At 38.2% G+C, this 17,041-nt stretch overlaps 1 protein-coding gene across 1 annotated transcript in view; it reads right to left on the bottom strand.

The window, feature by feature from the left end:
- Positions 1-17,041, bottom strand: part of MYO1E (myosin IE) — a 250,079-nt gene that overhangs the window by 94,261 nt on the left and 138,777 nt on the right. The window contains exons 9-16 of the mRNA XM_069098166.1: positions 15,780-15,912; positions 10,022-10,218; positions 8,581-8,661; positions 8,154-8,240; positions 6,184-6,270; positions 4,670-4,837; positions 3,842-3,927; positions 1,090-1,171 (exon numbers count right to left, since the gene is read on the bottom strand). Coding sequence (XP_068954267.1) covers positions 1,090-1,171; positions 3,842-3,927; positions 4,670-4,837; positions 6,184-6,270; positions 8,154-8,240; positions 8,581-8,661; positions 10,022-10,218; positions 15,780-15,912 — 921 coding nt within the window. The remainder of the gene's footprint in view (positions 1-1,089; positions 1,172-3,841; positions 3,928-4,669; positions 4,838-6,183; positions 6,271-8,153; positions 8,241-8,580; positions 8,662-10,021; positions 10,219-15,779; positions 15,913-17,041) is intronic.

Genomic DNA, 17,041 nt, shown 5'->3' on the forward strand with positions numbered 1-17,041 from the left:
TTCAAGTGCCATTTATGGAAAGAGAATGAGCTACATGTGTGAGATGGGTGTAGTGGGATGGTGGGATATGGGATGGGATGGTGAGAGTCAGAATGGGACGATCAAGAATATAGCCCACCTGGAAAATGGAGTTTATATTGGGAAGAAATGAAAAAGAATGCTGAAAAGGTACTTGATTAGCACATTATCCATTAAGATTTGGACACATATTTCTTTGAAAGTGCTCCTATGTTTCCATGTGCATTTGGCTTGTCTCCTTAATGAAAGCCCTTATTTGCAGGCTTCAGGACCTCAGAGGTCAGTGAGTCCAACCCCTTCACTTCACAGATGAGCAAGGTTTGGCCCAGGGAGGTCATTTGACCAGGGTTACAAAAGTATTAAGCAGCAGAGTCAAGATTTGAAACCCAGGCCTTATAACTCCAAATCTGCTGCTCAATCATGGACTGTACCAACACTCTTTTTGAACATTCTTCTTCCTTGTTCTATACATTGAGAATATTAGATATATGTTGACACATACTGAACTCCTTGCCTTTGAACATCCAAATAGACAAATGGGACAATCAACACACACAGTTTGTGAAGGCTCCCCCAAAAAAGAGAAGGAAAGAAAAAAAAAAAGAAAAGAAAAGATAAAATAAACATTCTCTATAATAGCCTAGCAGAATTTTGGGTCCATAAAGCTCTGAAACCGGACAGTCTCAAGCCTTGATTTGGAACACAGATTTGAAACTAGACTTCCAGACGTGGCTCTGAATCAGAAACTTTCCTCTTAGGTTTAACAAAAATTCCTTCAGCTTCAGCTAAAATCCACTTCCTCTTAGAGAGCAGCTGATTATCATCTGCTGAATAATAGTCTGTCAAGGTACTTAAAATCCATTTGGGATTTATATTTGGCCAAGGCAAATTCAGCTGATGACCTGTGACCCCTATTTAAACAGTTGCATCAGTCCTCAAGTGTTTTCTTTATCAAGCCCCTCCTATCTCTTTGGCTTCACTTTTGCCCTGGAGCCTTGCAGCCCAGTCCTTGGCTCTAGGGTAAATCTCCCCCCACCATAATCTAAATGACAACTCAAAACAAAACAGTACCTTAATCTTGCTGCCAGCAGTGGTGGGACGTCCTTTCTTGTCAGCTTGTAGATTTTCCGGAAATAAAGCCTTTATAAAAGGCCTGAAAAAAAGAAGCAAGAGAATAAGAAATCAGAGACAAGCTTTAGTGGATTACTGGCTACAATTCTCCTTCTAGAATGGTATTTTAGGATGAGCATTTCTTTTTTTTTTTTTTCCTGGAGGGGGAGGGGAGGACAATTGGGGTTAAGTGACTTCCCCAAGGTCATACTGCTAGTTTTTTGTGTGTATGTGTAAAGTGTCTGAGGCCAAATTTGAACTCAGGTCCCCCTGACTCCAGGGCCTGTGCTCTATTCACTGAATCACCTAGCCGCCCCCAGGATCTTAAACTGTGCTATCAGTAAAAGGCAATGACAAAAATGAATTTAAAAATTAAACACATTTGAATCTGAGGTGTTTCTGGCAGACCTTGCCCATTTTGCATCATGCAACCTTACGGTGGCCTTGGTTCTGAACACAAAGCAGTACTTTGTACTGTGTCTGCCCTCAGGCCATGAAAAGCCAAAAAAGTGACAAAAAAGCAAAAAGGGGTCACAAGTGGAAAAAGTTTAAGAAGCCCTGTTCTAGGTAATACAGAGAATGAGCATGTCCAGGTACAGTGGGGACAATCCAGGTACAGCTATATCCCTTGAGCTACAGGGCTTGGGGTGTAGTAAACAATAGATATGAGAAAGAATTCTAAGATGCAAGTTATTACTAGAATGTAAAGCTGGGCAACTGATTTTTGAAACCTATTTCTCTACTTTTCTCCTCTTTTATTTGCCCTTAATTCAGTAACCCCTGGAGGTTAAAGCCTAAATGTAACATAGTCATTGTTTTGACTTGACAGTATAGCCCTCCACTCTGCTTTGGTCCAGTGAACTCTATGGGACTATAATGTGTCCTCTAGAATCTGAAGGGTAGATGAGGGACATATTCTTTACAGCAACTTTGTGTAGTGTCTGGCATACAGTAGACGCTTAATAAGTGCATGCTGACTAGCTACAGATGAAATTTGTGCCATTTAGATTTTAACATTATAAAAAATTAAGCTATTGATTATGTATAAATTTAAATAGGGAAAAAGCAATTTGAGGATATAGGCAACCTCTCATTATTTCCAAATGGCTACTTGGAGCTGCTGGAATTATTCTGATTATTTCCTTGGTGTTCTGCTTCACTTAACTTGGACAGAGAATAAAGTCATATTATGTGCTGTGATGGATAGAATGTTAGACTTGGAGTTAAGAGGACCTGAATTTGAATCCAATCTCATATACTCAGTAGCCCTGTGATCCCAGCCAAGTCACTTAATCTCACTTAGTGCCAACTTCACAGGGTTGTGGTTAGGATCAAATGAAAGAACCTATGTATATGAAGAGCTTTGCAAACCTTAAAGCACTAATATAAACATTTCTTGACTGCTCTTTGAAAACTAGGCCCTTGGGGGCAGCTAGGTGGTGCAGTGAGTAGAGCACCAGCCCTGGAACCAGGAGGACCTGAGTTCAAATATGGTCTCAGACACTTGGACACTTACTAGCTGTGTGACCTTGGGTAAATCACTTAACCCCAGTTGCCTTGTTTTTGCCCCTCAAAAAAAAACAAAACAAAAGAAAAATAGGCCCTTAAAGGAATAAAAAAAGCAAAAACTCTCACTTTGCTAGAATTAAAGATGTGGAAAAACCCCTGGTTGGATTTTTGATACATCTAGGCCTTTTTGATGAATTTTCTAGCATTGTCAGTGATGGCCATGCCAGCAATGAAATGAGACACAAAAAAATTCTCATGTATGATGCCCTAGTTGAAAGGTTTAGGAGAGCTCTGGGCCCATCTAATGCCTGATGACTGGGAAAAAGGGGGAATTCAGAAGGATCATTTAAGTGGGATCACAGAAGCATAGGTTTGGAGTAGGAATGTAATTTTAAAATGTACATAGGGCAACATGGGAGAGAAGATGAGTGACAAATAGAATGCTTTTCTAAAAGTTGACTTAGCCTTTCCATTGCTCCCTAGCCTTGAAATCATGCTGGACAAATATGCTGTAATGGTAATGGGAATTTGAAGATCTTCCTTGCCCTTTAATAACCCTAAGGGAATTTGAAGACCTTCCCTGCTTTGAAAATAAACTCTTCGCCCTAATAGGCTGAATGTAGTCACATGGAGCCTGTGGTGGGAGGAGTTTGCTGAAGGGTGGAGCAGAGCCCACAGGAAGCTGGAAGTCAGAGCAAGTTAGATGGTTGGGAGGAGAGGACACTTCCGAGGATAGACTTGTGAGTAAATATTGGCCTTGTGTTAGTTTATGGGAAGGCTAAAGGATGGTGTGGCTCTCTGTGCTGTTGTGGCTTATACTTCTTTGCTACTATGACAGAATCGGCTTACTGGTGTCTGAATAAATGTTTTGCTTCTGTCTTCTATGTGGAGAGCATGTTATATTTTGTGATCAAGCACTATGCAGGTATATTTATAGTGAATGTTGGCTCTGTGAATATTGCATCGGTGCTATAGATGCTTGCCACTAAGCATGAGGAAGGATGGTATACTGGAAAGCAAATCAGATTTCAATCAGAGGACCTAAGTGCAAATTCTGGTTTATATCTTCTTGATCTTGGCAAGCCTTGATCTTTTAGGGTATCAGGGTCCTCATTTGTGGTTGAACTATATTACCTCCCCATTCCCAAGCAGATCTAAACCAATAATCCCAAGAACTTTATCACATGCTTATATTCTGACTCACAGTTCACTGCTTTGCATAAGCTCAATCAGATCCATGAAGAGAACATCACGATTCCTCTCACAGAAGCCATCCATGTCATAGGATACCTGGGGCCCAAATAAATAAGTCATTAGGCTTGTATCTTGGTGGAATCCATATGAAACCATCTTCATGATTGATGAAGGCATTTGAACAGACCTTGTATTTTGGACTGAGCACATGCTGTATGTCAGTGCCATCAGCTCATCATGAGCAGACAGTTCTGCTGATCATTGCACACCTGAACCCACAAGAGCTCAGGCTTTTACTCTAGAAGGGAATGGTCAGCAGAGCTTTACTCTTTACAAATCAATTACATAAACTAAACCCTTCAACCAACTTCCAACTTAAAAGGAATACAAAAATGTATATTGTTATTTTATTTAAAAAGATGATGCTAATAACACATGACCAGTAAATCATTTGCTGTGAGGGTGCCCCAACTCCCCATCGTGATGAGAGCATTTCACTGAACTCATTCACACTCCGGCACTCCTTAAGAATAACAGCATAAATTAATCAGGACTAATCTCAGAGATCAATAGCAAACTCTGATAAAAGGGTTCATTTCAACCACTCCACGCCCTAGCCACTAAACAAACTGGACACAAAGAGGCCACATTACATTGTGAGTTCTTTGAGGACAAGGACTGTCTTTTGCCTTTTTGTATCCCCAGCACTTAGCATAGTACCTGGCAGAGAGTAGGCTTTTAATAAATACTTACTGACTATTTCATGCAGAAGAAATTAATAGGTCAATGTTGAAACCACTTTCCCCTTTCCTTCTGCAACCAAAGCTTCTTACCATACCTTTCCTGCATAATGATGAATGATAAATCCTTGATTCCAGCTGTTGAAGTGCTCATGGGTTCCAATCTGCATCTGAAGCTTTTGAAGCAGTGTCTGATCAGCTCCCTCACCCACTGCATGCATTGTGGCACAGACGTCATCCAGAATGCTCATGATCCCAGGGGGGTTCTAGTATTTCAAATCAATACAAATTCTACATGATATAGATGGTGTCCGTTTCTTGCTTAAGAAAATAAATAACTCCTATTTTGAAAGCCAGTATTTCTCTTAAAATAAGAATTCATTCAATGACCCTTTAAGGGGAGGGCCATGTAATAGGGATAATGATGGGGAAAAAAAGACTATGACTATTCTGTGAAAAGCTATTTAACTCCCTTTAGGTTTAACTGAAATCACACAAAGAGATAATACATTATTTCTTCCCTAAAACTAGCATGGGCTTGACTTTTTACTCCCCATCCAAGATTTTATTTGTCATTATTTTAAAGGGGTAGATGAAATAGAAAATCAGAGGTCCGAACCAAAAGTGATAGGAATTTGATGAATTGAATTCAATCCATATTTTTATTTCTACTCTTCTTAATCCCAGGCTATAGGAAAGCAGATGGGATTCTGAAATATTTTCACCATGATAACTCATATCTAAGATATGACAGTGGACAGAGAAGTGATCTCAGAGACAGAAAGACCTAGGATCAAATTCTACCTGTGATACATATTTGTCACATGACCTTGAACAAGTGACTTGATTTCTCAATGCTCTAGGCATCTTCTTAGACCACTGGCACACATAATTTATGTGAAAATTGTTATTGTATCTCAAAGATGGACAATTAACTCTGATTAAGCCACTGAAAATGTCTTCGTATGAGAAAATACCAGATTACCTCAAAAAATTATCTTGCCATCCATCTACACACACACACACACACAATTTATTTGCTAAAATTTATATTTGTCTCTGTTGAATTATTCCTCACTTAAGTATAAAGACTGATATTATTTATTTTTATTGATAACTTTTTTTCTCATATCACCTTTGTTTCCAAATCTCTCTCTCTCTTTCCACACCTCCTTAGAGAGCTATCTTTTGTCAAAAAGAATAAAAAGGGGAAGTGAAAGAGGAGGAAGAAATGAGTAGGAAAGTGTGTGGGGGGGGAGGGGGAGGGGCAGGTGGGAAGGAGATACATACCCAGAAACCCAGACAGAGAGACTGGGAAAAAAAGAGGAAGAGATATAGAAATAAAGAGAAAAAGGACAGAGATAGAGAAAGAGAGGAGAAATAAAGAAACAGAGAGAAAAGATGGATGGAGGGAATAGAGAGACAGAGAAAAATAGAGGGAGAGAAAGAAAGAGTTTGGTATAACTAACCAACACATCAGCAGAACCTAGTGTTACATGTGATATTCTAAGACTGATTTTTATTTAAATTTTAATTCCATGTTTATTTAAACACAGAAAATTTTTATTATGAACTTGAGAACAGGGAAACCACAGCCAGGCCCAACACTTACAACTTTGTTCTCTATGAGGTCACACACAATTTTGTTGTTAAAGTACTCAATTGGAGTCCATCTAATACCTTCTTGCACATATTCCTCCTGCAAGAGAGAAGGTAAAATTCTCACAATCTCCTTTGATCCTGTTGGTGACTTATGATAACTGTGTAAGCAGATTAGGCTGGCTGCATACCACTGTAGTTGATCTTTTTGATGTTTCTCACACGTGACATTACCATCTTTTATCTCCTTCCTCCCTTCTCTTTTCTAGGCTGAACATCTCTAGTGCATTCAATCAATCCTAATATAACATGGATTCAATTTCCTTTACTATCTTATCTTGATTGTCTGGCTTCCTTTGGCCACTCTCCAGATTTTCAATGTCCTTCTCAAAGTGTGGTGCCCGGAGATGAACACAGTGCAATGAATGTTATTCCTCATACACAATACTCCATCTACCATTTCTGTGTATCTGCTGAAATGACTGTCCCCCTGCCTGAAATGTGCTACCTTTCTCACCTTTCCCCTTTTTTCTTCAAAACTGCTCAAATGTCACTTTCTATATGAAGCCTTTCCTAAAGTCCCCAGAATTTAATGTCCCCACCCCTGATTTACCTTGTTTTTATTTGTTTATTTTCTATATGCTTATATATACATACACATACATATATACATCTATATACATACACGTTGTTGCTAGATTACAAGCTTCTTGAGGGCAGTGACTTTCATTTTTATTGCCTCTCCAGTGCCTCGTTTATTTATTTATACTCACAAATTTACTTATTTATTTATAGCCTAGGTATTTAAAACCCTTGTTGATTAGTTGACTAAAAATAGACACCTAGAAAAAAATTTAACACAGAGGCTTGGTAGTTCTTTGTTACCATTTAAAAAAACCCACTATTGGGTAATTATGATATAAGGCCAGTAACAATTCTTTGACTAGTAATTAATAAAATAAGAAAAGGTCTAATGTAGACAATGTGTCCCATAGGGAGGAAATCAACTTATGCTGGATTGAGGAGGGCAGGGATTCATGGAAAAGATGGAGTCTGCACTGGGCCTGGAAGGATGAGTGAGATTTTGATGCGGAAAAGGGTAAGGTTGGATGAGGAACAAGTGTCATGCCAGGCCAAAAAGGGATAGAGTGGACAGAAATAGTGGCCTGAGGAAATGCTTAAAGGTGAAAAAACCTTAAGGCAGATGGGATAAGTGGCTGATGTAAAGGTTTTGTGTAAGTTTGTGGATATTGTAAAAGTAATGTGGATCCAACTCATGGAAGACCTCAGTTATGAAAATAAGGCGTTTCAGCTTAATCGTGTAGTCAGCAAGAGGCCACGGAGGATTTTTTAAGTACAGGAGTAAGTTGTTGAAAGATGTTATATTCCCATGATTAAACTAAAGTGCCAATTTCCTTTAATGAGAAACAAGTCTTGCTACTCTTTAGAAGAAGCTAAAACAGACCACCTCAAGTCAGATTCCAAATTCTTGTCCCTGCTATGGATTTATTTATTTATAGGGAAAATTGGGTGTGGAACAAATTTGAGAAAAACCAAGTTTTTCCTTTCGAACACTGTGTGTGCCTCAGACAATGACAATTGAGGCTGGAAACAGGTTTAGATTTTCCACTTTGGTCAGTGAGTCAGAAAGTAGTAAAACAAAACAAAACAAAACAAAACAAAAAGAAACAAAAAAAGAAAGAAAGAAAAAGAAAAAACCTAGCCAGTCATAAGACCAGACTCACTGTATCTTTGCTTAAGGAGAGAAAAAAGAGGGTAACAGATGGCATTATCATTTAATAGGCTAAGTTGATAATATCGTTGGGCTTCTCTGCCTGATTCTCTGAGGAGACATTTCATTATGCCAGACAAACCTGAAGAAAGGGAGGGTAGCAAGCAGTTCTAAAATACAACTAATTTAAGTTAAAAACAAATAGACCAACCAAGCAGAAAACCAGGGAAGGGAACTAGGTATTGACTTACCTGTTCTGCTTTTAGTGTTAATTCAATAAAAATCTGTTGTAGTTTTTCATTAACAAAATTGATGCAAAATTGTTCAAAGCCATTTTTCTGGAAGATAAAAGAAATTGATTCATTTTATTTTAAGTCTTTATTTGCAAAAGTATTGAAAAAAGCCATTTCTGGAAGTCAGTGGGGTCATTCCAATTCTGCAGCAGAGCATACAACTTTATCATTTGAATCTGAACAAAAAGCATTAGATGCATAATTTCTCACAAGTCTATTTGTATTTGTGTGAAAATATTCAAGTAAAGAACAGATAGTGCTCAGAAAAAAGACTAAAATAGATCTACACTTTTCTTCCATTAGCTAGAACCATCTCTTGTAACTCCAGTGAAACATTTCACCCTTCTCTCCAACCATTCACCCTGTCTTCTCCATTAACTCTCACCTGGAATATTTCAAAGCCGTAAATATCTAAGACACCAATGTTGTATTCTTCATGGTCTTTCTCCATTGCTTTGTTGATGGACTAAGAGAGAATAAACAACAAAATTATAGTCAACAACTTTTCCTTCAGAAAATCAAACCAACTACTCTTTCTCCGTGGAATAGGAAAATTTCAGTTAATTGAAATGTATCTCCAAGAATACTGTCTTCACACCAGCTAACCTCATTTTGATATTCTGCTTTTGGCTTGCAAAACTCTTTAGGATAACAATAATATTTTGCCTTTATATAGAGTTTTTAGGTTCACAAAGCACTTTCCTCACAACTCTGTGAAACATGTATAGTGAGTGTGTTATTAGCCTCATTTGGGACTGAGAAAACTGAAGTAAGGAAATTAAATTACTTGGCCAAGTTCACACATCTAATGAAAGCCAGTTCTCTGGCTCCAAACCTAATCTTCTTTCCTCACCACATGAAGTTGCTACTCCAAATAGCAAAACTATTAAAAACAAAACAAAACAAAACAAAACAAAAAAAGTGCAAGTGTGATCCAAAATACAAAAGAAAGAAGAAAAAGTTGGGCCCTCTTTATGATGAAAGTTGCTCAGTTCTGGCATGGCTCATCTCCTCTGTGGAGTCCTTTCAATCCGAATAGATTCTCATCTGGATTGATTTCATTGGAAGTACAACTGAACACAGAAGGCTACATTACAAGAATCATCAATATCCCCCGACAGTCTAAGATTGTGAATAAAAATCCGGCTTTCGAGGAAGAACTTTGTTAATACGGTTCCTATTCGGGAAATGAAAGACTCTGACTTATTGCTCTGAATCTTGCATTTTTATTTTCTTCTTCCAATTTGCTTGCTAATCTAAGGGGGCCATAAATTCACAATGAAACAAAATGACTGTTAGTCCTATTTCTGGGTGTGGCTCATCCTTTTATAGACAGCCATTCAGTGAATCGCACAAGGTATGTTCTAGGGAGACATATATATGGAGCCATGTCATTCTCTTTGTAGTGAGTAACCCAGATCATCTGATTATCTGAGCTGCCTCAACATCAAAATAACTCTGGTGAGAAATTAAGTTAGCTCTCCAACTTATATGTAACTAGCACTTACGAACACGTTCTAAGTATTAGGAATTATTAGGAGTGAAAAGGTCCACTACATTCATTTGCTTTACTTTCACCTTTCAGTGCTCTGTCCTAACTCTATCAATTTCCCATTCAGAATTCACAACCCTATCATTTTGGAGTTATGTACCGCAGAACTCAATTTTGGAAGTGAAGAGGTAGATGAGCGCTGGGGTGGAGGACAGGGTGAGTGAGAAGGACAAAGGGATTCAAAGTGAAAAGTGAGTGTTTAATACCTTTACAATAAAAAATTGTGTATGAATAAAAAACATCATCCCAAAGAAATTAATTTGTGTTTACTTACATCTACTAAATAATCAAAGACTCGAGCATGCAGGGCTTTGGAAAGAGCATCTCTGGTGTAACAGGCTTGTTCTACATTCAAAGTCACATGAATAGACTCTGACTTGCCTCCCCATTTACTATCCATCTGCCGGCTGGTCAGTTTCTCTTTTAAACGGTCTTGGTTTATCCCCAAGAGAAAAGCAGGAAAGGCCAAAACTGTGGAAACAAATACATTTTCTTTTCAAAATGAAAATATTTTATCTTTCACCTGGATGGGTTGTTTAAAAGCTCTCCCAACTACATAAGGCATAAAGTATCTAGGAGTTGATCTACCAAAACATACTTCAGTCTTATATAAATTTATAGCCTTAGTACTTTAACAATCAAGCTACCCATGGGAGCACTTTATAAAACTAGACAAAATAATTCCAGAGCCCATTTGGAGGAATGAAAGGTCTGGAAGCTCCAGGGAAGTAATGAAATAAAAAAAAAAGAAGAATGAAAGTGAATAATCCTTCTGTGCTTCAAATGATAATATAAAGCAGCTATCATTGAAACTTTTTTGGCACTAAAGAATAAAAAAGTAGATTTGTACATAGATGAATGAAGAAAGAAAAAACAATTTAACTCCATAACAGTTTTTGATACAACAAGAATATCAATTATTAGAGGAAGTCTTTGACAAGAACCATGATCAGTCAGCATTATGATTAAATTGACATACTAACAATGTGTACTACAAGTTTGAAAGGGGCATGACCTGAATATATGAGGACCTACAACCAAAAATTAGAAGAGAACGAAATCAGATAATTCAATAGCTGTGACTACAAGCGGAATTCTTAGCTAAATTTTGGATAGAGGTAATCACAAAAGGTAAAATTTTAAATAAAGATTAAAAGCTTTTTCACATATAAAATCAGTAGAGCTAGAATAAGATAATGTTTTTACTGGAGGAAAAATCTACATATACTATCTCTCCTAAGGGCCTACACTCCAAGACATACAAGGAATTAACATAAATATATAAGGCCTTAAAAGGGAAGAAGGCACAAGTAAAGGGAATCTTGAGAACAAAGACATAGAGGTTGGAAAAATGTGACATACATTCAGAGTATGGCAAGTAGTTTGGTAAAGGTTTATAAAGGGAATCATATAAAAGGGTAGACTGGTCCTAGATTTTGGGGGACCTTGAATGCCAAGCTAGAATTTGGAATAGAATAAACTGGCGGTGGGGGTACATTGAAAAAATTTGAGCAGGAAACGAATAGGTAAGAGTCATTAGTAGCAATGTATAGGAAAGTCATTAGTTTGGAAGCAATATGTAGGAGAGAATGAAGGAGGGGAAAAAAAATTAGAAAACTATTTTAATAATCTGGGTAGTGTGACTGGAGAGGAGGGAATAGATGCCAGGAATTGACTGGATTGGGGGTTGGATAAAAGTTCTCAAATAGTCACACCAGGAAAAGGCCAGGTAGAATGCAAACCAAGGCACAAGGGGGGGAGACTGTGGAAGAAATTAGCAATAGAAAAGATAGAAAATAAGATAGGGGTGGCTAGGTGGTGCAATGAATAGAGCACTGGCCCTGGAGTCAGGAGGACCTGATTTCAAATCTGGCCTCAGACACTTAACACTTACTAGTCCTGTGACCTTGGTCAAGTCACTTAACCCCAGTTGCCCTGCCCTCCCCTCTTCCAAAAAAAAAGCAAAAATAGGATACTACATCTATTGCTAGGGAGATAATATATAGTAATGATGCACCGGCATTTTATCAGTTCTCCCTAGCATAAGAAAAAAGCAATTAATGATGTCATTCTATTTTTAGTTAAATCTTCATAATTTCAACAGTGAGTAAATAATAAAAAGAAGTGTGATGCATGTGAACTTCTTAGGTTCTTGGGAGGTTTTGTGTACCTAACATATAAATACAGGGTGAGGGAAAGAAATTGTTGTTCATTTGTATCTGACTCTTCATGACCTGTTTTGTGGTTTTCTTGGCAAAGACACTAGAGTGGCTTGCCATTTCCTTCTCCAGCTCATTTTACAGATGAGGAAGCAGAGGCAAACAGAGTTAAGTGACTTGTGCAGGGTCATGGAGTTAGTATGTATCTTAGGCTAGATTTGAACTCATGAAGATGAGTCTTCCTGATTCCAGGCTTGGCACTCTACCCATTGTACCATCCAGCTAGGAATACTTTCATTTTTTACATATCATCATGAGGACAGGGTTCATCCTTTCTCTCCAGTATAATTTTAAGGGTAAATTGTTCATTTCCATTTTTCTTGAAAAAATACTTTTTTGGAATTCATCTAGGCCAAATTGTGTTTCATCAGACTGGGACATAGCTTCCTGCATTTTTTGTTGACTTACCATTTTTGAAATTAGCAGGTTGAAGGATGTCACATTTATATAATATAATTACAGTAAGGTTTCATTTGTCAAAGGTTAGCTGGATCAAATATCTCCAGTTTTAAGGGGAATTTTGCCTTTCTAGGCTAATCAAGAGATTTTGGTGTTGGGGGAACTCCATGGCTCCCTATAACAGGATAGTTAGGAGAAGTTTGCTGGATACATTAGTATAGGATTATCTGAGCCCATCCCACCACCAGCTTGGGCCAGGGAAATTCTCCAGTAGGTGCCAATGCTGGGTCTTACTCAGTTGGCTGAGATGGTCACTTCCTCCTGTCATCAGTGAAGAACAAACCATTTCATCTTGGCTCAAACACCAAGAGAAATAATTGCAGTCTCATGATTTTGTTCCAGTGTATAAATAGGATGCAAAGGGTTCTAATATATCAAGTCTACAAAGCCAAGGAAAACACTATTATCTATGTAAAAATCAGAATGAACCCCAAAGTGGAGATATTATAGAGTAAGTATCAATGACCATGGTGAATACTTTTGTATGATTATCTGCAATATATGTATATATTGCATATATAGACATATATCTGTACGTGTTTCTGTGCTGGCTTATTGTTTGTGTGTGTGTGTGTGTGTGTGTGTGTTTGTGAAACTAGACCAATTAAGGAATGCTCTTATTTTTTACCTCTTGCCCGCAATGCTATATATGAAATGTACCATATCTGCTTTATCAAGATGGACAATATCAGAAATCAGGGAGTTAGCAGTATTTCCTCCTTTATCAGAAAAAGAAAAACAAAAAAGGAGCCTTATTTGGAATGGAAATATCCCCATGCCTAATTTTCCACTGCACTGTCAGCAATGAGTGGGGTACTATTTATTTCTAAATTTCTAAATTTATCATCCTTGAAGAATGCTGAAATGCAAAGAAATGTTTTCTTGGGTGGTTAAGGGATAGGTGGGTTCTCTAACAAGACTGAAGAATCACCTACTTCTTAGGAAGTCTAATGTTAAAGACCAGAAACATTTAAAAATGAAAAACTCAAGAGCTTGCAATTCCAAAGCCTAGGAGTACTCCCCAATGGTTTTGGGTAGACTGAAAGCAAAGGTAACCAGTGACTTTGTTCTACTGAAGTGCCATTTTTCTCTAAACAGTAAAAACAACCACTGAAGTTATTCCTTGAAGAAGATCTTCACTGATTCTTGGAAGAGTAAAAGGGCTGAGGAAATGTACTTCTCTCTCTTCTTTGCCAAGATGGGGGACCATGGATATGAAATAATGTATATTCTGCCAAACACAACTGAGGTATTTGATAGTTTTGTTGAACTGCTTTTCCTCCTCTTTTTATAAGGTTTTCACAAGAGACATAGCTTGCTGGGTAAGGGATGGGAGGAGGTATGTACTCAGATTTTAGTTAAAAAGTATCAATAAAAGGGGCGGCTAAGTGGTGCAGTGAATAGAGGACTGGCCCTGGAGTCAGGAGGACCTGAGTTCAAATTTGGCCTCAGACACGTGACGCACTTTACTATCTGTGTGACCTTGGGCAAGTCACTTAACCCCACTGCCCTTCCTCCTACTCCAATAAGAAAAAGCAAAAAAAAAAAGTATCAATAAAAAAGATTAAAATTTTAAATAGAACTGTTTGGATTTCTCACAAGAACCTCCACTTCTCCTCCCCAATAAATGAGAATAAAAGAAATCAGTGTATATGCAAAGAATCTTTGCAGCTTTTATTTTTATCCCACCACTACAAAATTGATTCTGGGTGGTTCTGAGTATAAATTATGACCACATATCAATCTCAAAGGAACATAAATTTATCATTGTAATCAGGCTTTTGCAGGTGAATGTAGGAAGCTAGGGTTTTCACTGGAAGATTAATCCCTATAGGTGTGTCTTCTGGCATAGAGAAAGTTCTTTCTGCTATTTACTTTTCTTTTTTTTTTTTTTAAGCAATTGGGGTTAAGTAACTTGCTCAAGGTTACACGGCCAGGTGTTTCTGGGTGGGTGCTAAGTTTCTGAGCCCGGATTCGATCCCAAGTCATCCCAACTCTGGGGCGGGTGCTCTTACTCGCTGCGCTAACAGGCTGCCCCTGCTATTTACTTTTCATATTTAATGAAGAAAAAAAATCTCTTTTATCCAGAGATGAAATTCTGCCATAATGTTCCAAGGTTACTAGGGAACTGAATCCCTTTTCTCATCCTACAATGTTATTGCTGTTTGTATGCATGATGGAGGTGGGAGAAATGGAAAGTGGGTAATACCCTTAACCCCTCATAATGAGACAGTTTGATTTAGCCCATGTAGTAGCTCAAATGTCCTTCTAGAAATCTGCTAACTTGTGAATTAGTCTAACCGTCCCAGAAAGCAACACAGAAATATGCTGAGAAAGCAACTAAAATATCCTGATCTTTTTGATCCAGAGATGCCACTGCAAAACATATCCCCAAAAGAGGTCCAAGTGAAGAAGGATCACATTTACAGCCAAATATTCATTTTAGTAGTCACAAAAACAAATTGGAAACAAAATCAATGCTTATTGAATGGGGAATGGCTAACCAAATTGTGGCCCATGACTATAAGAGTATAACACCATTCCATAAGACACAATGCATATGAATAATTCAGAAACATGGAAAGACTTACAGGAACTGATGTCCAATGAAGAACCAAGAAAATAATGCACAATCATTATAATTATGCAGGTAGAAAGACCAAAAACAAGAAGTCAAACACATTACGAATAATATTAAGCATGTTTGACCTGGAAGAAAGGATGAAACAATTCACTTCCCTCCCTTCTTTGCAGAGGTGCAAGACTGTGAATTTGCAATGCTGCACAAACTGTCAGATTCAATTGATGTGCTGGTTAATTTTGCTGAATTTCTTTCCTATTCTTTTTTTTTTTTTAAAGCAATTGGGGTTAAGTAACTTGCTCAAGGTTACACGGCCAGTTATTTCTGGGTGTTGTGCTAAGTATCTGAGCCCGAGATTCGATCCCCAGGTCATCCTGACACTGGGGCCGGTGCTCTTACTCACTGAGCCACCTGGCCGCCCCTAAGCAATTGGGGTTAAGTAACTTGTTCAGGGTTACAAGGCCAGGTGTTTCTGGGTGTGGTGCTAAGTGTCTGAGCCCAGATTCGATCCCCCAGGTCATCCCGACACTGGGGCCGGTGCTCTTACTCGCTGTGCTACCTGGCCTCCTTCTTTCCTATTCTTTGTTGCAAGAGAGAGCTTGCTGGACAAGAGCGGGATATGTTAGGCAATGAAGGGGATTAAAAACAAAAGATATCAGTAAAAAATCAGCATTGAAATTGTGAGCTCCAGAGCCTGCTAGGTAAAGGTGCAAGCCATTTTAGAGCAGTTAAGCTAGATACATTCATTCTATCACATTTTTAGAGCCACCTACACTCTTCGCTCTCCACAGCAGCATAATTGCCAACTTCTTTAAAGCTGATGTTTCCCAAGTGGAGTACTCCAGCTACAATCTGTAGCACCAGGGCCTGTTCTTCTGCAAAGATCCCGATCACATTCATTGCATGCTACAAAAGGAAAGGTACTGAGTTATACAAACAAATCATACTCCTTTATCAGTTTTTCAAGTCATTCAGAGACAGGCCATAAACAAAATGAGTCAGAGTTCAGGTAGGGTTATAGAGAAAAAAAAAGTGATGGGTATCTAAGAGAAAAGAACATAACTTGGCTTAATAGTTGATCTGGAAATTCTTGGGAGGGTGTCAAAATAAGTGAGCTCAGGTTGGTCCCCAAGAAGAGAGCTCATCTGCAGCTTCTTCTCCCAGCCATAATGGGAATGTATTCGGTAAGTGAATGTTCTTAATCTTTTCTCGTGTCATGAATCCTTTTGGTAATCTAGTGAAGCCTAGGGGCCCCTTGTCAGAATGTTTTTATATGCATAAAGCAAAACACATAGGATTACAAAGGAAACCAATTATATTGAAATAGAGGGAGCAAAATATTTTTTAAAGATATGTTCAGACACCAGGTGAAGAACCCTGCTTTAGAGGCAGATAGGAGGACTTCATAGAAAAGAAGTTAATAATAGTGTGGGGAGGAAACAATGATAGGTGTTCCAAACATTATGATAATTAACCTTTGACTCTCAGCCCTCCCAGTGCAGATAGGTGAGTGACTCATAAGGTCCTCTGGATCAAGCCAGAGCTGGCCATGCTACTTTCTACCCTGGCTACCTACTCCCTACACTCCCCCCCTACCAGTCCCTCCCAACACATAATCAGTCACTGCAGTTGAATAGGGTGTGCCAATGCTTTCTCCACTAACCACCCAAGGAACTTCCCAAACCGAAGTACCCCACTCAGGCCTTCACTCCCCTTTATGTATAGTCTCCTTCCCTTAGAAAGTAAACTCCCTATGGGCAACTTCATTTTAAAATTTGTGCCAGAAGAATTTAGCACAATGTTTGATAAAAAATAATAGATAATTCAAATCTGGCCTCAGATACTTAACTAGCCACATGACCTTGGGCAAGTCACTTAACCCCAATTGCCCCCCCCAAAAGCAAAAAAAAAAAAGAAATAATAGATAATAAACAATAATATGATAAATAAACATATAGTATAATACTATATGTATGCTATATATATATATATATAGTATAGTATAATATAGTGAACAAATAATATGAGCCTATCC

Source organism: Petaurus breviceps, unplaced genomic scaffold (genome assembly GCF_028583685.1).
Source record: "Petaurus breviceps papuanus isolate PSGF00001 unplaced genomic scaffold, PetGlider_PUasm1.0 37, whole genome shotgun sequence".
Classification (NCBI taxonomy): Eukaryota; Metazoa; Chordata; class Mammalia; order Diprotodontia; family Petauridae; genus Petaurus; species Petaurus breviceps.